Source organism: Populus alba, chromosome 15 (assembly GCF_005239225.2).
Source record: "Populus alba chromosome 15, ASM523922v2, whole genome shotgun sequence".
Classification (NCBI taxonomy): domain Eukaryota; kingdom Viridiplantae; phylum Streptophyta; class Magnoliopsida; order Malpighiales; family Salicaceae; genus Populus; species Populus alba.
Window position 1 is genome coordinate 2,192,742 of NC_133298.1, and position 22,693 is coordinate 2,215,434.

General features: G+C 31.7%; 3 protein-coding genes across 5 annotated transcripts; all 3 read left to right on the forward strand.

Moving 5' to 3' along the window:
* Positions 1–2,189: 2,189 nt before the first annotated feature.
* On the forward strand, positions 2,190–8,361 carry LOC118028314 (putative disease resistance protein RGA1). The gene is made up of 3 exons (XM_035031867.2): positions 2,190–2,337; positions 5,091–7,992; positions 8,147–8,361. The coding sequence occupies exons 1-2, from the start codon at positions 2,278–2,280 to the stop codon at positions 7,914–7,916; spliced, it is 2,886 nt and encodes a 961-aa protein (XP_034887758.1). The 5' UTR covers positions 2,190–2,277; the 3' UTR covers positions 7,917–7,992; positions 8,147–8,361.
* Positions 8,362–10,862: 2,501 nt separating this feature from the next.
* On the forward strand, positions 10,863–18,726 carry LOC118028313 (rust resistance kinase Lr10-like). 3 transcript variants are annotated; one of them, XM_073404777.1, is made up of 7 exons: positions 10,863–11,495; positions 11,592–11,732; positions 12,025–12,063; positions 13,758–13,787; positions 14,838–14,873; positions 16,906–16,983; positions 17,497–18,726. In XM_073404777.1, exons 1-7 carry the CDS (start codon positions 10,919–10,921, stop codon positions 18,633–18,635), a joined length of 2,040 nt encoding a protein of 679 aa, XP_073260878.1. In that variant the 5' UTR covers positions 10,863–10,918; the 3' UTR covers positions 18,636–18,726. The 3 variants fall into 3 exon arrangements, with proteins under 3 accessions (XP_073260878.1, XP_073260877.1, XP_073260879.1); XM_073404778.1 differs by having other exon boundaries at positions 11,411–11,495; positions 11,592–11,736; XM_073404776.1 differs by having other exon boundaries at positions 10,863–11,732.
* Positions 18,727–19,727: 1,001 nt separating this feature from the next.
* Positions 19,728–22,529, forward strand: LOC118028312 (protein EXORDIUM-like 7). The gene has a single exon (XM_035031865.2). It carries the CDS (start codon positions 20,952–20,954, stop codon positions 21,960–21,962), a length of 1,011 nt encoding a protein of 336 aa, XP_034887756.1. The 5' UTR covers positions 19,728–20,951; the 3' UTR covers positions 21,963–22,529.
* The last annotated feature ends 164 nt before the right edge of the window (positions 22,530–22,693 follow it).

Sequence of the window (22,693 nt, forward strand, 5' to 3'; positions counted from 1 at the left end):
GAATTGTAAAATCGTAAAATTGGAAGTAAAATTTTTTAACTAAAAATCATAAAATCAAAAGTAAAATATTTTAACTAAAATCATAAAATCACAAGTAAAATATTTTAAATAATACAAATATTTCAAGATTAGCCATCATTTTAAGAATATTTTTTTTGTTCATTTTGTTTTTTTTTTTTCAATGTACAAGTTATTTGCATGCGATATTTCAAGAACATCAATAAAATCCTTTCTGGGTATTGAAATTATAAAAATAATAAAAATAAAAAATAAAAAATTGTAACCCAATTTGTTGCTCTAGCTTCACAAGTTGTAAAAAATATGTCAATTTATTTTTAAAATATTAAATTATATAAAAGTAAATTAAAACCAAAACAATTTAATTAAACTATAAGTAAATTGTTCACAATTGTGGACCACACAAGTAAAATATTCACCTCAACTGTGCACCACATAAAATTCTTCTTACCATTGTGACTGCACCAACCTCCTTTCAAAAACCACACCATCCTTCCCCTCCTCTCTTGCCTTTCTTTACTTTACTCCTTCTTCTATGGCTTTCATTTTCATCACCCTAAAATTCTGTCTGTCAAATCCCCCTCTTTCTCCCCCCCCCCCCCTCTCTCTCGCCTGCCTGTCTACATCTTCGACAAAATCCCAAACCCCAATTAGCGTAGCTGGTGCTCCCCTCTTCCTCTCCCTCCCCCTCTCTCACCTGCCCCATCTACGTCCCCAACAAAATCCCAGGCCCAAATTAGTGTTGCTGATGCTAGCGGTGCTAAGGTTGAAACTTGAGAATGTAAGGTTTGGGCAAAAAGCAAAGTTGAGACTGTGAGTTAATAAATTTTGTAAATTTCATCAAACTCGTAAACTCGGTCCGAGTTAACCGAGTTTGACCGATTTAAACCGAGTTTGATCGAGTTTGCTAAGTTTTGAGTTTTTAACCCGAGTTTACACATTATATATAAGTTGACTCGTAAAATCATACGATTTTACGAGTCAACTCACGAGTTTGATAACATTGGTATTAAATAAAAAAAAATAATTATTTTTTAATATCAATTTGATATTAAAATATTTTTTTAATATTATAATAATTATATAAAAAATAAATTATTAATTTTAAGTTCCAATGTATATATAATATAAGGATTAAAATAAAAAATTATCAAAATAAATAAAAAAACAAAAAAAGAACATATTTTTACTTACTTTTTCTCTGAGTCTTCTTTGTGTCAGCAACGCGGCAGAAAAGAAAAGACATGAAGGACCAGATGCCTCTTGATCGTAAGCTTCCTGTAAGCGGTGATCAAGACCGACTGTAATTGTTTTGTTTTGCCTCGGAAACTTCAAAAAGAAGGTTCTTGCTATAAGCAATATTAATGTTTGATTGTAGTTATTAATTTTATAAAAATATTTTTTTATTTAAAAATATATTAAAATAATACTTTTTATGTTTTAAAATTATTTTTGATATTAGCGTATCAAAATAATATAAAAATATTTAAAAAATATTAATTTGAAGTAAAGAAATTTTTTTTTAATTTTTATCAAAAAAAATTTTAAAATACAAAAATAAAATACGCAAAACTACCTTTCTTATTTTTACTTACCCCTTTACATTAATTATTCATTTCTCAAGTAATAATAATTACTGTTATAAAATTATACATAGTAAATAAATGTCTAGATGCTTTTCTATATATTTTTTTATTATATTCATTGACTATTATTTATTATTATTAAGTCATTTGAATTTATATCTTATGACATTTTAAATTTACAAGTATTTATGTATATGTATCTATAAATAAAATCATTGTTGAGAAAATGAGACGCACATATTTAACTATAAATTCATACAAAATAAAAATACTATTTCTTCATCCCCTAATCTCCTTTCTTTCTTATATATTCTATTTACTCTTTATTAATTATATTATTTTATTATTTATATGCTTCTTGATATATATATAGTTTCACAACATTTACGTACAAAGTAAATGTTGCTTTCAAGTTTTTTATTACTTATCATGGCAAAGCAGAACGTTCATAACTGGTTTTGGAATATGCTTTGCAATTTTTTGTTTTTACCTTGCGTTCCAATTAAGCATCAATACTATGCTTTTTACAGAAGCATTGAACTCTCCTCAGAGGCTCAAACCCGACGTTCTGTGAAAGGCAGACAACCCTTCCTCATCAATTCTGTCGATCAATATTAACACCGTCTTTGATCTCTCCGTCCTTCCTTCCTCCGATCAAATATTGAAATCAACAATGGCTGATGCACTTGTATCCACAATCTTGGAGCAGATAATGACAACCGCTCGTCTTCAGGTACTAAAACGTTTAGTTATGCTTTCATGCATGCCAAAGCTTTTCTATTCAAAAACTATTGTTTTCAGAATTATACGCAGGGGCGGAGCTAGAATTATTTGTTAGGGGGCTATAATTAATATAATAAAATATAATATTTATTTTACTTTATTGTACATGAGTTGTAAAAAAAACATGTTTAATTTAGTTTTTATTCAAATAACTTACTATAAACATATAATGATCTTTGTATGAGGTAAAAAGTTTGAAAAAAATACCAAATTGAGTCAAAACAACGAAGTTAATTTCATCTTCATAATATATTCATCACTTTAATGTTGGTCTTTATATCTATCAAATATAAACATACAAAGTATATAAGAAACATTAGCTAAAACAAAGCATTATTTTATGTTTGAAATGAAAGCAAAAAATAATAAAGAACTATTCTCGCATTAATCAACGCGGGTTCTTTGTAAACTGAGGCGCATTGGAGTTGCTCAATCATAACTTTAACATTACACATTGGAGTTGGTTCACTAGGTTGCGAGTTATCAATATTTTTTTTGAAAAAAAAATCAAATTCTTCTTATTTTGTTCATGGTTCAACCTAAAATCAAAACATATATCGTGAGAAAAAATTGATAATTTTTGATGATTCTACTAAAAACAAAACATAAAAAAAAATCAAAGTATAATCAAAACAAACCAATGAAATATATCTAATTAATTAAAAAAAACACTATAACAAGAATTCAAAAAAAATTGGTAAAATTAGCAGATCTAAGAAAAAAATAAAGCAAAAATGGTAGAATTATATATAAAAAAACCTCATCAAATTATTAACAAACATCTCAAAACAAAAATAAAAATAGATTTTAAATTTAAGTTACCTTGTTTTGTTTAATAAAAAATAAATTAATTGATGGCTCTACTTCAATTTTTTTCGTTGAAAAATTTTTACTTATGATTTATAATTATATTTTTGTTTTTGACCAGCTGCAAAATTTATTGTGCAAAGTAATGAATTTATATTTACAGGATTTATATTAGGGTACGTAAATTAATTTTTAAAAAATCAAATTGAAAAATCACACTTAATTACAGTAAGAAAACTTACTTTTGTAGAATAAAAAACCTCTTCCACACTTAATTACCTAATAATATATATATATATATATATTCTCCTAATCAGCCAGTTGTAATTGATTTCGTAATAAGATGAAATATTGTTGTAGGGGTAATCACAACCTCAACAAATACATGATGCACTCACTACCTATAATTTATTTATTTTATTTATTTATCGTCAAACAACGAGTTCTTTTACCAAACAGAGTAGTATTGACTATCTTAATACACGCGCGCACAGAGAATTAAATCTCTAATAAATAAGAGTTTGTGCTCTCTTTAGGGTTGAATGACCTTATTATTTTAACAAGAATACCTCTCCGTATAATTCCCACAAGCTTATATATATTATACAGGGGTGGAATATTTTAGGGGGGCCCCGGGCCCTGCTTACCCACCTCCTTCCGCCCCTGACTATACGTGTTGTCTTTTGTCTAAAACTCTTAATTATATTTCAGCAATTCACAAATAATGTATTTTTACTAATTTTATCTGCGTTTTTTTTGAAGCAAGATAAGAAAAATGATCAAGATTATGAGAGTTGTGTGCTTTGCATGTATAGTAAAATATAGAAGAGATAAAAATATATTTAGATGATCAACAATTAATGAAAAAAATATAAAATAAATCTTTTTAGTGGATACTTTTGAAATAAATTTTTAGCATTTTAAAAGTATTTTTTTTTCAAGATAATAACCAAATGTTAGGATAAAATAAGTTCTTGTATTATATAGAAATCTTTGCTTATTTTTCTTTTTAATCTCGTTAATTATAATTATCAACCTATTTCCATATAAATAATTTCAATCGGCACTTCTTCCCTCGAACCATGTTACACATGCATACATAATCTGAGATTATTGTAATTATATTTATTTCTTAAAAAAGTTCATACATAATTTTTAAATCAGTCGTGTTTGATGATTTTAAAATTAATGTAAGTAATGTGAAAAGGGAGCTCTTTTTCATTGATTTCCATTATATTCCTCCCATTGAAAGCAATTTTGAATTTTCAAGTAGATAATTGACAAAAAGTAAATTCTATGTGATTGATTGAAAAACTAACAAGCTTCGAAGGGACAAATTGTAATTAAACATATAATTAACAATTAAAGAATATATAAAGGTTTAGGCTAATCTAAAAAACAATACATACAGAAAGGATCAGAGCCATTAAAATACACACTATTATGTTAAAATTTTAAAAATATCCTTTTTATTTGTATTTTGAACAATGAATTCTTGCCCTATCCCTATATGTGTGTTTAAACCTTCTTATCTCTCGAAATGCTAATTCAAAAAATTGAGATAAAAGAATTTTGAAGAGTTGAGACCAAAAACTCAATTGTTTATTTTTGAAATTTGGGGATCCAATTGAGATAAAAGAATTTTCCAGCACTCAATTGAGATTTGAGTTATAATTTGGGGACTACTGTTGAGATTTACCAAAAAAAAATATTTGTTATGTACATGTATACCTCTTGTTGTTTCTATGGGCAAAAGCTGTCTGCTCAAAAGCAGGAAAAATTCTTCACACGTGATATATATATGATCATGATATAAGAAGAAAAATAAAAAATCAGAAGTAATAATTGAAGAATCGTATGATTTTGAATTTGTTCTGATGAAAAATTACATTGCAGGTAGAACATGAAGTGAAACTTGTTGTAGGCGTGGAGAAAGAAATTGAACATCTCAAAAACAATTTCCAAGCTATCCGTGATGTCCTTGAAGACGCAGAGAGAAAACAGCTGAAGGATGCTGCCGTAAAAAATTGGCTGAACAACCTCAAAGATGTGTCTTATGATATGGATGACGTGTTGGATGAGTGGAGTACTGCGGTTCTGAAATGGGAAATGGAGGAAGCAGAAAATGCTTTAGCTCCAAAATCGGTGGTGTCTTCCTTCCTGCGCTCCTACTGCTTTTGTTTCCGTCGGGTGGCTCGACGTCATGAAATCGCCTGTAAGATTGTAGAAGTTGGTCAAAAACTGGAAGATATAGCCAAACAGAAAGCTGTGTTTGGTTTTGAATTGCACAAGGCCATCGAAAAAGAACCCGACCGGCAAACCACTTCCTTTGTCGATGTATCTAGGGTGCACGGACGAGAAGATGAGAAGAAAAATGTGATCAGCAAGTTGTTGTGCGACAGCAGTACTCAAGAAGGAAGGAAAGTTCAAGTCATCTCCATTGTGGGAATGGGAGGGTTAGGGAAAACAACTCTTGCCCAACTAGCCTACAATGCTGATGAGATTAAGACTTACTTTGAGAAGAGAATATGGGTGTGTGTCTCACATCCTTTTGATGAGAACACGGTTGCGAAGGCCATAATTGAAGATCTTAGCGGGGCAGCTCCAAATTTAGTAGAGCTGGAACCACTTTGTAAGAGAATTTCTGAATCTATCGAGGGAAAGAAGTTCCTTCTTGTACTTGATGATGTGTGGGAAGATAATCCTAGAAAATGGGAGCCACTGAAAGAATCTCTCGAGTGTGGAGCCCCGGGAAGTCGAATCTTAGTGACTACTCGTAAGGATACAGTAGCAAAGATGATGGAATCTGATTATTCTTTGCTCCTTGGGAAGTTGACGGACGAGGAGTGCTGGTCGGTATTCAGTCAGGTAGCGTTCTATGGGAGAAGCCAGGATGCGTGTGAAATGTTCACTGAGATTGGCAGGCAAATTGTAGATAGGTGTAAAGGTTTGCCTCTTGCTGCGAAGATACTAGGAGGTCTCATGCAATCTAAAACAACTACAGAAGAATGGGACAATATTTTATCTAATGAACTATGGGAAATAGAGGAGGTTGAAAAGGGCATATTTCCCCCTTTGCTTCTGAGTTATTATGATTTACCTGTTGCAATAAGAAGCTGTTTCACATACTGTGCCATGTTTCCTAAAGATCATGTGATGGAGAGAGGGAAATTAATTAAAATGTGGATGGCACAAGGTTACCTCAAGGCATCACCGAGTAAAGAAATGGAGCTGGTTGGTGAGGGCTACTTCGAAATCTTAGCTACGCGTGCTTTCTTCCAGGATTTTCAAGAAACGGACGAGGACTCTATAAAGTTCAAGATGCATGACATAGTGCATGATTTCGCCCAGTTTTTGATGAAGGATGAATGCTTCACGGTGGAAACTGATGTTCTGAAGAGACAGAAAACTGGGTCTTTCTATGAAAGAGCTCGTCATGCAATTATGACAGTTTCCAATTGGGCACGATTCCCTCAGTCCATCTACAAAGCAGGAAAACTCCGCAGCCTCCTGATCAGGTCTTTTAACGATACCGCAATCAGCCAACCGCTGCTTGAATTGCTCCGCAAATTGACGTATTTGAGGTTATTTGATTTGAGTGTATCTCAGATTGAAGAAATTCCAAGTGACGTGGGGAAATTGTTGCATCTAAGGTACCTCGATTTCTCTTACTGTAAGTGGTTAAAGGAACTGCCTGAAACAATAAGTGATTTATATAATTTGCAGTCCTTAGATCTTACTTGGTGTGTTGCTGTAAAGAAATTACCTCAAAAGATGAGAAAGCTCATCAGATTGAGGCATTTGGAGATATTCGGTTCAGGTGTAGCCTTCCTGCCGAGAGGAATAGAGGAATTAACTTCTCTTCGAACATTAACAAATTTCATTGTTAGTGGACGTAGGGGTCGAAGTGCTGCAGCTAACCTTGGTGAAGTGGGAAACTTAAGTCACCTTCGAGGGACTCTTTGGATAGAGAAACTGCTAAATGTCAGAGATGTGAACGAAGCCGTGAAAGCCGAAATCAAGAAGAAGAAGTACCTGATTGGTTTATATCTGCTGTTCAATGGAGATGAAACAGAGCTGCGAGTTGACCAGAATGCTTTAATTGAAGCTTTGCAACCACCATCAAACTTGCAAGTTTTATGCATATCTGAGTTCAGAGGGACCTTGTTACCGAACTGGATCATGTCGTTAACCAAATTAAGGGGGCTTGATATCTCTCACTGTGGAAGCTTCGAGGTTCTGCCTCCTTTCGGAAGATTACCTTACCTCGAGAAACTAAAAATAGGTGTGAAAACAAGAAAGTTGGATGTTGGATTTTTAGGATTAGGACCTGTTAACAATGGCAGTGAAGGTATATCAAAGAATGGAGAAAACGGAGAAATGGCGCCGGTTTCTGCTTTCCCGAAGCTGATCGAACTCAGTATCTGGAAAATGGAAGAGTTGGAAGGGTGGGACGGAATTGGAACGAGCTTGGGAGAAAAAGATACAAGGACAGCAATAATGCCACAACTTCGAGAATTAGAAGTCAAGGGCTGTACCAAGTTGAAAGCACTCCCAGACTATGTTCTTACAGCACCACTACTGGAATTGAGGATCAATGAATGCCCCCTTCTTTCAGAACGTTACGAGGAGGAGAAGGGTGAAGACTGGAACAAGATTTCTCACATCTCAGAAATCGAAATTAATTACCAGCGTAGCAAGAGACCACCACGGAACTCTTAGGTTCTGCCGATGATACAGAGCAACAGGAAAGTTCTTCTACCCCTCACACTCCTTACGTGTCAAAGATCATCATCAGGTATTTAACTATCTTTTGTTTTCATAGAGAAAAACTCTGAGAAAAAGATGCTGCTTTCACTTAATAAAAATTTCTGATTCTTTTAGTAAGCACGTTCCTGCCTTGGCTTTCGCTTATGACCCGTTTCTGATTTTCTTTCTTGTTTACTTGACAGCCTTACGGTATTGGTAGATACTTGATCAGTGGCCCTGAGGTGTTTCTCTCATAATCAAGATGATTTGGTTTCTATCTTCGTTTGTTAGTTGGATTCGCAAACTTCTGAATTCAAGTTCTGTAAATTTGTTTGGATCTGTTGTTGGTTTGGACAGTACTCATGATGTGTGCTTGTTGTCTGATAATATTTATTACTATGGTTGGATATTCATTTTATGGATGTTTATAGGCTGATTATCTAATAATCCAAGACCAATCCGTGCTGATGTTATCGTAATCCGGTTTATCAGATCATTGGCATGGATACCGGACAGGCTATCAACCCTCCACAATCATTTGTTTAACTCCAGATGCTTCTGTTTCAAACATGGTAATGTAGAGGGCAACAGATGAGAAGAAGTTTCTTTAAATTTGCAGCCAAGATTGCTGCTGCAAATTTTTTCAGTGAGGAGTGGGTTAGATCATTTTTTTTTACGTAAAAAAAGGCTTAATAAAGACTTTTAAAAAATTGTCTAGATTTGGCAATTGAAAAGGAGTGTGATTTGTTTGGTCCAAAATTCAAAATTTTAGGGTTTTTTTTTTATTATTATTTTAGAAGAACACTTAAAAAACATTATAAGAAGATCACAATGAACAAGTTTATGAACTAAAAAAAAACCCTAAATTGTTTAAAAAAACACAAATAAATTAGTGATTCAAGTAGATTAGATTGAAGAAATCTCATTTAAATATTCTACTCTATAATACTGTGAAAGGGTTTGCATATTTACGCCTCCGTGCTTTTTAAAAAAATTAATTTGTTTTTGTTTTAAATTAATTTTTTATGATTTTGTTTTTATTATTTTTAATGTTATAATGTTAAAAATAAATTTTAAAAAGAAAATAAATATTATTTTAATATATTTTAAAATAAAAAATAATTTAAATTTATTCATTCAAGTATTACATAGGATGTTCTAAGCATCTTAAAAGGTCTTAATACCATACTTTAATCATTTTATATTTTTAAAAAATTATTTTTAATATCTGCACATTAAAATAATTTTAAAAAATAAAAATAAAAAAATCATAAAAGAGAACAAAAAACTCTAATACTCCTGACCTGAATGTATTAAATATTTGGATCCAAGGGTACATTTTATAATTCAACTATATATAAAAAATAAAAATACCTAAATATCCTTACCTGGAATAATAGATTGTTTTTTTACTCTAGAAGATATTTTTGTTATTTTACTATTCATAAAATATTGTATAGATAAAAATACATTTACACAAATCAATAATACCAAATAGCTCGTGTGAAAATATCAAAATACCAGGCAAACAAATTTTTTTTGCCAAGGCTATATTCATCACTCCGCTATAACAATGCGTAATGAAGTGAGTCTATAGCAACAGTGATTTTTCTATGTATTTTAGTATATTTTTTATTCTTAATATTTAATTAAAAAAAACTAAATTAAAAGAAATCAATAATCAAATAAAAAAGGGTCAAAATAGAAAGATAAAAAGAAAGAACATTATGGATTACAAATCCAAAGTGCTAATGGTGGGAAACAATGTTTTTCTATATCTTTCAGCTTTATACTTAATTTTATCAAACTAAATTTTTTTAAAATAGATGATATTATTATGCTGAGATATTTTATTGATACCGCAATAACTATATAAAAAAATAAAATAAAATTATCAACTTTAAATCCCTATAAATACATTATATAAGGATTAAATTAAAAAAAAATCAATAATTAAAAAAAATTAATATCAAAATGCAAAAAAAAAAAAAAAAAACACCATGGATTACTATTATAATCCACGGTGCTAATAGGAGTGGGGAAAGAGTGTTTTCCCCACATCTTTTAGCTTTATACGTAATATTTAATTAATAAAAACTAAATTTTAAAAAATAAAAAATATATCAAAATACAAAAAAAAAATATATAGATTATTATTATAATCAACGGTGCTAATAGGGCATGAGGAAATAATATTTTCCCCACAGCTTTTATCTTAATATTTAATACTTAATTAATAAGGATTAAATTAAAAAAAAACAATATCTAAAGAAAAAAAAAAAAAAACAAAATTAAATTACTACTATAATTTACGGTGACAATGAATGTGAAAAAGTCATATTTTCACGGCTTCATTAGTAAGGGTCTTCGTTGTGTCGGCAACAAAGAAAAGAAAAGAGGAAAGTGTGCGTTTTGATCGTCAGGTTTCTGTTAGCGTTGATCATGACCAAATGTGAACCACATATTTTTCTTTACTTTTTCTCTGAGTCTTCGTCGTGTCAGCAACGAAGGAAGACAGGAAGGACCATATGTCTTTTGATCGTAAGCTTTCTGTAAGCGTTGATCATGACCGAGCGCGTTTCTCCTTACTGTAATTGTCTTGTTTTGCCTTGGAAACTTCAAGTGAAGGCTCCTTACATTTTGTTTTCCCTTTTTTCTTCTCTATTTTGGATCGTCTGCGTCGCAATATTTAGAATGGGCCCATGACGTACGTAGACGAGCTTGATTTGGTAAGTGGAAGCCATGAATTAGAGGTCTTTCGCTTCTTTTGTGTGAACTCTTCATGTAATTTCCTAATGCTTTGTCTGTGGGACCGTGACCATGCAATAATTCGAAGACTTTAATTTGTGGCCATTGATTTCCTTTCATATTGATCAAGATGGTAGTCGATGTGTGTATATATATCCTATAAACCTTTTCAGCAAAGTTTAACAAACCCAATATTTTATTTCCCTGAACTTTTTCTCTCTCAATTAATGTTCGGAGGAACATTCAGGCACCTCTTTGGTGGTGCGTATGCAGCCCTTCTTTTGCTAGTGATCCTATCCACCCACCATGGTTGCAGTGCTAGAAAGAACAACAGTTACTGCGCTCCTTCTTCTTGCGGCAATATCCATACTATTAGCTACCCTTTTCGATTAAATACCGATCCCGAAAGCTGCGGCAACAAAAATTATGAACTTGCTTGTGAAAACAACATGCGTCCAACTTTATACTTGAACATGGTAAAATATTATGTTCTGGCAATCAATTACAGTGACTTCACAATTCGACTTGTGGAAGCAGGTGTTCAGCAGGATGATTGCTTCTCCATCCCTCATCATTCTATTATGCGATATATTTCGCCCTCGGCGTTTTATGATCGACGTCATATTAGGATTGGATATCAAGCATCGATAACTTTCATATGTTGCGAAAATCAAATACTGAATCTTTTGGATATTTTGGATCCATATTATATTTTGGATACTTCTTCTTGCAAAAATGGCAGTAGGACTGCATATAATTCTTCTTCGTCTAGCAGTATCTCTTCTCCCAGCTGCATCAAGGAAGGTCATTCCTATGTCATTGTTCATGGGCACTTGCAAGATTTACCGGACTTATGCCATATAAATTTGATTTATAGTGTGCCTGGATTTCTTCTGCCAGAAAATATGACCAATATGTCCTATATAGATGTCCATCATCTTTTGGTACATGGGTTCGAGCTTTCATGGGTTTCGGCCTGTTGTCATTCTTTCAAAGAGAACCGCTGCGACCTTGATAAATCCACCAGGAACATCTATTGTGGCACGTATTTTCTCTCTCTCTCTCTGCTTATCTCAAGTACTGTATTGTGATTATCGATACCGTATTTGCTTTATTTTATATTGATAAAAACTTGCAAGAAATCTTCTACAAGTCAATATTAATGATTTCTATTGTGATGATAGAGAAATAAAAATTAATTATGCTCCAATATTGCTTGGTTTCCGTTTATGTGTTAAGGGTTAAAATTCTGCCTGTCTGCATGCTAATTAATCTCTTAAGAAGATTTAAATCAATTATTTTAATTTGACTTTTTTTTTTTCTTAATAAACAGACGACACCAGTAGGTCCAGTACCATTAGACGTGCAATAGGTAAGAAGCTCCTTCACATTGCTGTTATTCTTTACATGGAAAATTAACGTATATTATCCAAGGTTTTTTTATATTCTATTTAACTAGCTCCAAAGGTAACAAACAGTATGCTTTCTCTGCTCCAAAAATTTAAAACAGAGTTTTCATAGGCATTTTCTTTTTCCAGATAACGTTTTGATGATTTTAATTTTTTCTTAAATCTCTCTCTCTCTTATGTATTTTAAATATAGATATAGACACTTGGGGAAAAAAAACAAATATTATTGTTTTAATTATTACAGAGGTTAAAAATTAACTCCCATTAGAAGTTGTAGTTTTCCACACCAAATTACATTGTGTTAGAAGTGTTTTTGAAAAAATTTTTTTTTTTTATTTTTTATTTGTTTTAAATTAATATATTTTTTATTTTTATCTTGTCATGTGTTGATATCAAAAATAATTTTTTTAAAAAATATATATTATTTTAATATGTTTTGAAATGAAAAATACTTTGAAAATCAACCACTACCACACTTTCAAACACGCATATGAAATATATCTTTTTGTTTCTCTCTCAAATGTAATAATTTTGTATCTCTCTCTTACCGCTTTATAACTAATTTTTTAAAGGCTATTTTTGGTTTTAGCAATTTGTTTTTTAGAAAAATTGACAAAATAACATAGTTGAAAAAAAAACTAATAAAATAGTATAGTTTGTATATGTCATAATTAGAAAACATGACTTTTATAACTTGGTACATCATTTAAAAAATATTAAATGAGGAGGTAGAGAGATAAAAAGAAAAAAAAAGAAAAAGATTATAAAAACACTTTGAAACTCTTATCACAATATTACAAGTATCATCATAAAAATTTCAACAAGATAAATCCAACAACATCAAATAAAGTTACCAATAGTGACCTGAATGAGTCACCCTTATTGTCAAAGACATGTGGGCCACCTTTGTCTTTAGACGGTAAATGTGACCCACTCGGGTTATCGTTAGTGATTTTCTTTAGTGTCATTAAATTTATCTCCTTGAATTTATTTTTTTATATAGTACCACTGGTGTTGTAGCTTTGATGTGTTCCTATGATTTTTTTTTCTCTTTCTAATCTTTTTTTTTTTTTTTGTCTATTTAATATCTTTTTAAAGGATATCGCTATTCTGAATAGTGATAAATTATAAAAATCATGTTTTTTTAATTGCAACATGTATAACTATATTATTTTGCTAATGTGTTTCAATTGTGCTATTCCACCAATAGTTTTAATTAACTATGCTAACTTAAAAAAAAATCTTTTTTAAAATATTTTTCTGTATAGTAATTTAAATTTTACATGCCAAATATCACTTAAGACTCACCTTCTCTTTTACATACCAATTAACTTGGTACAACTCTTTAAAGATAATTAATTCGAGTCAAATAAAATTAATATTCTATAATCATATTATCACAAATACAAAATACTAAGATGACAATTACAAATTATAGTTTTGATTTTTTTATGAAAAATAGTTATAATATTGATGTATTTGTTTTTTTTTTTGTGAAAAAGTAAATCTTTGTTTTTAACACATGAACATATTCTTTAATTTTTTATTAAAAAAGAAAATTCAAAAAGAAAAGAAAAACTAAAACTAAAAATGAAAAAGAAAAATAATGTTCTGTTTCTAAAACACACTCATTAGCTTGTTTCTATATATATTGCAGATTTTCTGGAAAGTTATCTCAATTATCCTGGTAAGAATTTTTCTCTCTCCAAACAAGTTGCATATTAGATTAGACGTGTGGATTAATTACTTTGGGATATATAGATCATTAGCTTGCATATTAAACTTAACAAATATTTATTAATAACTTCTCTATTAATTTCTATAGATTGTGAAAATGAAACTAAAAAGGATGTAAAACATTAAAGTTTGTGGAATATTAGAGATAAATAGATCTTTGAGGCTTTGCTTTCCAAGAATATTATGTGAACTCTCTAACTTCTAGGCTAGTTAGGATCCTAAGAAACTGTATGTAAAATGACAATGAGCTGCTAAGTATGAAGTGAATATCCGGCTTAATATATACCAAATGCATGACTCCTTCTATATTCCACAATAAAGAGCACTCTCGAGGTCACCTAGGAGCTATTTAAAATAAAGAAATACTTTAATTTTCTGGAAAATTGAAGTTAAAAAAACCATAAACTAGAACTTTATGTTCAAATGCAATATATATTTATCCATTCAAAAAACGCTATGCCAGTTTTTAAAATTTGTACTGAGTTTGAAAAATAGATTTTAGAGATTATCTATAGTTTTTATTTACAAGTTTTTCCATTGTTTTTCAAATAAAGTAAAGACACAAACAATATAGTTTTTTTTTTTGTTTTATATACAAGAATGTTTTAGGAAAGTGAAATATTAAAACTGTTTTTTTTTTTCATTTTCATATTTAATTAGTATGGCAAACTTATCTTTTATTGTAAAAATTAATATAAAATTTTTTTTGAGTTCGCGGATTCTTACAAATAATTTTAAATTTTAATAAATATTTTATAATTAGATTATCACAAATAAAAAATATTAAGATAATTATAAATTATAGTTTTGAGATTTTTATGAAAAATATCTATAACATTGATGTGTTTCTTATTTTTGGTGAAAAAAATAAATATTTTTTTTAACAATTGAACATATTTTATAATTTTTTATTAGAAAAGAAAAGAAAAACTAAAAATGAAAAAGAAAAATAGTTTCATGTTTCTAAAACACATCTTTAACAATTGTTTTTTTTTTTCAGGTTTTCTGTTATATTATATAGAAGAATTTTTCCATGGTAAGAATTTTTCTCTCTCCAAACAAGGTGCATATTAGATTAGACGTGTGGATTGTTAAATTATTTTTATAATAAAATTATTTAGTTGCATGTATTCAACATAAGATCTCCATGTGTTATATATATATATATTTTTTTTTACCAACAGTATTTGAGAGGTAAATGGACTGTAATTGTGTTGTTATAATTTTATTCTACAACATCTCCTTCACCATACTTTTTATCTCTCTTTTTTGTGCATAACTGAGCTATTATAAGGTCTGATATATAATATCAGTTTGGCTCCAGGTAATAGAGAAATCACATGATCAAATCTCGATGAAAGGTGTTTAGGTTTTGCAAATAATAAATCATATTCTTCTAATAATGCTTTACTTGTGAGTTTTGCACTGCTTGTTTGGTTTCTTTATATACTTTAATGGGAAACAATTATCCCACAATATATCTTCGTTGACATCTGTCTTTGATTCTGATAATGTTAAGTGCATAGTTATCAGCCAACGTATTTAAAGATAGACCAGACCATACTCTTTAGTTTATCATCTTCAGCTGTTATTCCATCACTATTACCTTCTTCCGCATCCATAAACTCTTCCCTCTCCTCTTCTACCCCATCTATCATATGTATTCCTTTCATATTACAATGATTTTCAAGTGCATACTTCTCTTCACATATAAAACATTGCCTTAGCCTCCCCTGGATCTGCTCATGTGAAGTCTTAATAAGATGTTGCTTTGAACTATGTGACGCTACTATTTTAGAATGGTTAGATTACTTGGTTGTCTGCTCATACCATAAGGAACAATTTTTGAAATGAATCTGTTCTTCTTGGCCGAAGTGTTATTGAATTCCTCTTGCCATTTAACTTGATCAAAAGCTTGCGTCAAGATTGTTGGTCTTAGGATCTTTTGCATTGGCTTGATGATGTCATCTTTGAGTACACTTATGAAGCTAGAAATGTTATAAGACTTTCTGGTAGTGATGGATTTAAGACAATTATTAAAGATTTGAGTTCTTCAAATTTCTTCACATATTTCTCTACACTCTTAACCTACACTAGTTTATTACACTTCTCCACCACATCAATTATACTACTAAACCTCCTGCAAATGGTCCTTGTAAATTCCTCCTAGTTAGTTACTTATTGCATAAGATGCTTCTAATCTTGATGTTCTCGATGTCCTTCTTACTACCAACCAAGCCAGTGATTGCGTAGTTTTATAAAACTATATATGGAACTTTAAAAGATTAAAAGATTGCACATATATATGGGCAATTTCTCTAGGATTTATTTAAATGTTTTATCTTCTTAGTTTTTTTTTTTTTTTTTTTTTGTATTTTTCTTTTCAAAGACTTAATGAAATATTCACGGATTAACTTTTATAAACTATTTGCTAGGAGGAATTGGAGGAAAGATGGATGAGAGGGAAATGATTAGGATAGAGGGATTGAATGTATCTTTCATTTAGCAAGCAGGATCTTAAGGATCTAAGAAAGGACTGGATATTATTTTTAAGCCTTTTGATTTAGATGGAGTGTCTCCTCTCCTTCAAATCCTTTGTAATTCATTTTATTTTTTATTTGGATGAATTATTGATCTTCATCCTTTTGCTCACTTATCAGGCAACATGAGATGAATGGTAAGTTACATCTCTCATCTTCATCATTTCACTTTATTCATCCCTCCTAATAAGGGGAATGATGAATTAAAGAGATCTGTTTAATTCTTTTAAAAGTTCTTGTTCTTCTTGTTAAACAAATAATACACTGAATATTCCTCTTTTACGATGCCTCTTCTCTTATCCATCTTTTTCTCAGTTCCTTTTAATAAACAGAGAGAGTTAAGTTCAAATCTTAATGTTTAATTATTTCTCTATATATTGATTAAGAGAGAGTGGACATAACTGGATTTTTGAAACTTACGTGGCTTATTGAGTTGGGCAGTGTCTAACGCAGTTGTCCGAAGCAACTCCAACAATCCTTAACATTACTATCATATCATTAATATTTTGTATTGTTTTTATTTGGCAGGTTATTTTAATGTGACCATCTCTTCATATTCATTAAACTTTGTCATTTTGCTGCTCACCGCGCTACTTACCGTCATTGGTAAGTATTTTATATTGTTCCGTTTATTGTTTGTATCATAGAACTGCATAAATACTATTATGTTTGCATCTTCAAAAGGTTTATTAGAGCTTTTTTCAGAAGGTATTTATTAGAGCTTTGAGGGAGTCATTTTTTAAAATTGAAGAAATAGAATGCAGTTACACAAATTTAGAAGTTAAAATGTTCATATTAAGGACTTTTACCGATGAAAAAAAAGTATAAAAGCTAATGGATAAAATAGAAAATTTAAAGAAAAACATGGGCCAAATTATGTGCATGCTCACACACATATACACACCCTAAAATAAATGAGATACAGAAGTTTTTTTTTATGATAGGAATTTGTTTGTTTGAGAAGAATATGCTTTCATGGATACACTGTTAAATTGGAAAGGACTCTACAACATAATGAAAGTCACATTTCTATTCAAATAAAAAAAAGATGTGGAAATCAAATAACAAAAAAATTTGTTTGTTTACATCATTGATTGTTTTTGTGATGTATTTATGCAGTGGCATATCATATATTGTTATTTTTGTGCGGGCTTCCATGTTTTATAATCTTCTTGATCTACAAATGGCGAAGAAGACATTTATCCATGTATGACAACATTGAAAAGTTCTTGCAAAGTCATGATAATGATCTTATGCCAGTAAGGTATTCTTACTCGGATATTAAGAAAATGACCAACGGTTTTAAAGACAAGTTGGGTGAAGGAGGTTTTGGCTTAGTGTATAAGGGAAAGCTTCGTAGCGGCGGTTTTGCAGCTGTAAAAATTTTGAGCAAGTCAAAAGCCAATGGACAAGATTTTATCAACGAAGTTGCCACCATTGGAAGAATTTACCATGTCAATGTCGTGCGACTCATAGGCTTCACTGTCGAGGGTTCGAAGCGTGCTCTTATATACGAGTTCATGCCTAATGGGTCTCTTGATAAGTACATTGTTTCTCGACAAGGTAGCATCTCATTGAGCAATGAGAAAATGTACGAGATTTCTCTTGGGGTGGCTCGTGGAATTGAATATCTACATCAAGGTTGTGATATGCAAATTTTGCATTTTGATATCAAGCCTCATAATATTCTTCTTGATGAAAAATTTATTCCAAAACTTTCAGATTTTGGACTAGCAAAATTATACCCGACAGATAATAGTATTGTGCTTCTTACTGCGGCTAGAGGAACGATAGGATATATGGCTCCTGAATTGTTTTACAAAAATATTGGAGGCGTCTCTCACAAATCTGATGTCTATAGTTTTGGGATGCTACTAATGGAAATGATTGGAAGAAGGAAGAACTTGAATGCATTGGCAGATCATTCAAGTCAAATTTATTTCCCTTCCTGGATTTATGACCAAGTTAGTGAAGGAAATGATGTTGAACTAGGAGATCATGCCATGGAGCAGGGAAAAGAAACAACAAAGAAGATGATTATAGTGGCATTATGGTGCATACAATTGAGGCCGAATGATCGTCCATCGATGCATAATGTTGTGAAGATGCTTGAATCAGATGTTGAATCCTTACAAATGCCTCCTAAGCCTTTTTTAACTCCACATCATATGCCAAAAGATGATGATACGACCAATCCAATAAAGTTATCTGATCCACCCAATGATTGTATTGACTTTTCATATCAGTTTGGTCGTTAATAATGAAAATATAGTACTTAGTTTGGTCCTTTATCAGAATTTGTTTATGCGACAGGATCTACTGTGATTTTTCATTATTTAGTATTTTTCACTTCTCCTTGTGTCCATTTTCTTTTTAAATTGGACTCTAAGAAGTAATTACTAAAATCTCATTTATTACTCCTCGTGTATTATAATTTTTTTTCTTAAATTACAAGATGGATATACTAATAAATCTAAGGACTGAAGTGAAATGTGTACAAATTGACTTTTGATAGTGTTATCCACTGTAAGAAAAGCACTTTGCCATAACTATTGCAGTTGAAACAATCAATCAGCAAACTATACGCCTGATTTCTTGGTGATCATTAAAACCCAAATATCTTTCTTATGAAAAAGTAGGCCACCTCAACGAAGAAGTAAAATTCGATCATGATTGCTTCCGAAAATTATCATAATTATAAAACTTGATTTAAAACATATCATAATTGGATTTTATTGCAAACCCAGTTTTTTTTATTTATCAGAATAATTTTATTTTTTAAAAAAAAATCATGACTTGAAACGACTAGCTAATTAACCAATAAATCAACCCATTCAATTTATAATCTATATTCTAATTGATTCTTGAATCGGGTTGTATAATTAGAAAAACTCATTCCAAGGAGATGATCCGGACAACGATTTGGTGAGGTAAGAAATTTATCAAGGAATCAATTTGCTCCTACCATTAAGGGCAAAAGGTTGAAAATGCTTCAACCATCACATGCACTTTCCACCTTTGCATGATTACAAGAAGCTTTTTTATATCAGAGCCAACCACTACGATTAATTGCTGTCTTCCCTTCTTCTTCTTCTTTTTAACTTCCACCATTTTTTTTTAATAAGCTTCGCATGCCAAGAACGAAGTCTCTACTTATTCAATCCTTAATCAGATTATTCATTTTGTATATAAGATTGATGCATTAACTATAAACGTTTTTTAATCTTGATTGATGACTGAGTACCAAGCTCAGTTAACATCCAAACAAAGCCTCCCTACCCTCTGAGTTTGAGGACATAGATAAAACTATTATAGCGGTTGTTTTTCAATATGTTTATTATTAGAAAATATATTAAAATAATATTTTTTTTATTTTTAAAAAATTATTTTTAATATTTGTATATTAAAACAATCTAAAAATATATAAAAAAATTAACTTTAAATAAAAAAATTCAAAATTTATCTATCCTCATTTGAAACGCGAGGCCAAAGGAGCAAAGACAAGCTCAAGATATCTGTTCCTTTGTTAACGGATTGTCTGGACGAGGGCTTGCCTGTTTACTTACCATTATTGCAAGTTACATATTCTCTCCTCTTCCACACGTTGCTACTTGACCTATCTTCCAAGGAAATTTTATATAACAATATGCTTATGTAATTATGTTTCTGATGAATCTTTTGTGCATAAATTAACATAGATAGTCAAAGATCTTGAAAGAGAAGAATTGTAATCCAGAAGGGAGAAAAATGATGAAAAGGCATCACATGCTTGCTTTTACTGCAGGGAACAACCATCATTTAATTTCGCACTTTTTTATCATTTCTTTATTTTGCTGCCTTTATGCTACAATCCAAGTCAATACTTGGGATCACAACCCCATTGATGCCAAATTGAGTAGATTTGTGGAGGGTTTTTTTTTTTATCCAAATGTATTCTAACTCAATTATCAGGAATTAGACCTCTAAAGCTCAATTATCAGGAATTATGGAGCCAATAACGGCAGCAACCTCATCATTCATGTTCTTGATAGTGGAATTATTCTTCTAAAAAGATATAAAAATAATAGTTCCTTTAATAGCAAGGAAATAAAACAATATTTCATGGGATCAATCTAAGGGTTTGTACTGGGGAGGGGTGGCAGTCAGAAAGAGAAGGATGGAAAAGAACTAGAAAGTAGATTGAACTCTAAGTGATAACTAAGCTATGGCAATTAAGAAATGATTCTCTGCCATTGCTTCCTTGGGGAAGGAACAAAATACATTATAAAGTTTGTTAACCTAACACTTTTATCTATTATAGCAAAGGAATAAAGGGAAAGAAACAAAAGGAGAAATGTAGTTAGTCATCATCAAAAAGTAGACAAATGGTGAAGGGGAATTATGTAAACATGCAAGTCACTGTCCACCACAAGGAAATAATAAGAAATGAAGAGTCTCACCGAGTCACCTACCTCTCTTCCTCCCCCTCAGTAGACCTTCTGATCTTTTATATAAGAACTTTCTTCAACTGTCAAACCCACAAAACTAGAGACTAGAGAGCTTTTTTTTTCCTTTTTCTTTTTTCAAAGAACAGAATGCATAGGAAGCTTTGGCAATGGCATGTTCTCTTGCTTTCTCTGTTTTGTTCGTCTTCTTTGGCCTCTTCATTCAGCCAAGACAACCTGTTCAACCAAGCCAAGAACTATGAGGGCTCCTCTGATTTAGTAGACCTTCAGTACCACATGGGGCCTGTTCTGGCTGGACCTGTCAACTTGTACATTATCTGGTATGGTCGATGGAACCAAAACCACCAAGCTACTATTAGAGATTTCATCTATTCCCTCTCTTATTCATCTCCTTACCCTTCTGTTTCTGATTGGTGGAGGACAGTCCGTCTTTATACAGACCAAACAGGATCGAATGTCACTGGAAACATTGTCCTGTCAGGGGAGTTCTATGACTATAGATACTCTCATGGTCGTTATCTAAGTCGTTTGGCGATGCAATCCATCATCAAATCTGCAGTCTCTGCCCATCCAAGAGCTTTACCTCTCAATCCTCACAATGGTCTCTACTTAGTGCTGACTTCTGGTGATGTTCAAGTTCAAGATTTCTGTAGAGCAGTTTGTGGTTTTCATTACTTCACATTTCCGACCATAGTTGGTGTCACTGTGCCTTATGCCTGGGTTGGTTATAGCGGGACTCAATGTCCTGGTATGTGTGCTTATCCATTCGCATGGCCTAAGTATTCAGGGAAGCCACCGCCAAGCACTAACGGAGGCAACAACATAATGAGAGCCCCAAACGGGGATCCTGGTGTGGACGGAATGATCAGTGTGCTTGCTCATGAGTTAGCAGAAGTGTCAAGTAATCCACTTGTCAATGCATGGTATGCAGGAGATGACCCTACCTCGCCAACCGAGATAGCAGATTTATGCCTGGGCGTGTATGGGACCGGTGGGGGTGGAGGTTTTGTGGGGAAAGTGAATAAAGATTCTTGGGGAGATGGTTACAATGTGAACGGAGTGAAAGGGAGGAGGTTCATGGTGCAATGGGTATGGAACCCTGTGAAAAGGAGATGCTTTGGGCCCAATGCCATTGATTAGAAGTGTGCTAAATGTCCATGATTTCCAATAATCTCCAGCTCTTCCCCTTCCTTGCTTTTAACATCTGGAAAGGCAGGATAAGGCTTTGAGTGCAGAGCATGCACGGGAATCTGACGAGCGAACAGGCAAGGCAGGCCTGCTTTGATGATAGATATCCGCTTATCAGAGACACGATACTTCGCTTGTTGGATGCATAGCTACGAATCATATCACTATTTTAACTTTTTAAGGCATTGTTTGGAAAACCTAAAGTTTAAATGAGGCATAACACGTTTTTTTTCTTTTTGCCTTTAGAATGTTGCTTTGATGATAGATATCCGCTTATCAGAGACATGATACTTCGCTTGTTGGATGCATAGCTACTAAACATATCACTATTTTAACTTTTTAAGGCATTGTTTGGAAAACCTAAAGTTTAAATGAGGCATAACACGTTTTTTTTCTTTTTGCCTTTAGAATGTTGACCTCGTTTAAAGGCGTCATTAATGATCAAAAGGTCAATCTGCCTCTCAAACAAGTCTGTAATTGTAATGCCTTCTCCACTCATTTGTAATTGTCCTCCTAAAAGATCGAGTGATCCCTGGTTGATTTTCACAGTTTAATAAAGGGCTCAAATCATGGATTCAATCTGCTTACTAATCAACAACAAAATCTAGTAGAAGCTATCCTCTAACTAAATCTATGGAAGGTGCAACCAAAATGTTCTTCATCTCAATTAGGTCAACACTGGA

Excerpts from the sequence above, each read along its gene's own strand:
- LOC118028312 (XM_035031865.2), top strand. The coding sequence starts at position 20,952 with ATGCATAGGAAGCTTTGGCAATGGCATGTTCTCTTGCTTTCTCTGTTT.
- LOC118028314 (XM_035031867.2), top strand. The coding sequence starts at position 2,278 with ATGGCTGATGCACTTGTATCCACAATCTTGGAGCAGATAATGACAACC. Across the intron at positions 2,338-5,090 it reads TGACAACCGCTCGTCTTCAG|GTAGAACATGAAGTGAAACT; the intron begins GTACTAAAACGT and ends ATTACATTGCAG.
- LOC118028313 (XM_073404776.1), top strand. The coding sequence starts at position 10,919 with ATGTTCGGAGGAACATTCAGGCACCTCTTTGGTGGTGCGTATGCAGCC. Across the intron at positions 11,733-12,024 it reads CACCAGGAACATCTATTGTG|ACGACACCAGTAGGTCCAGT; the intron begins GCACGTATTTTC and ends CTTAATAAACAG. Across the intron at positions 14,874-16,905 it reads TATAGAAGAATTTTTCCATG|GTTATTTTAATGTGACCATC; the intron begins GTAAGAATTTTT and ends TTTATTTGGCAG.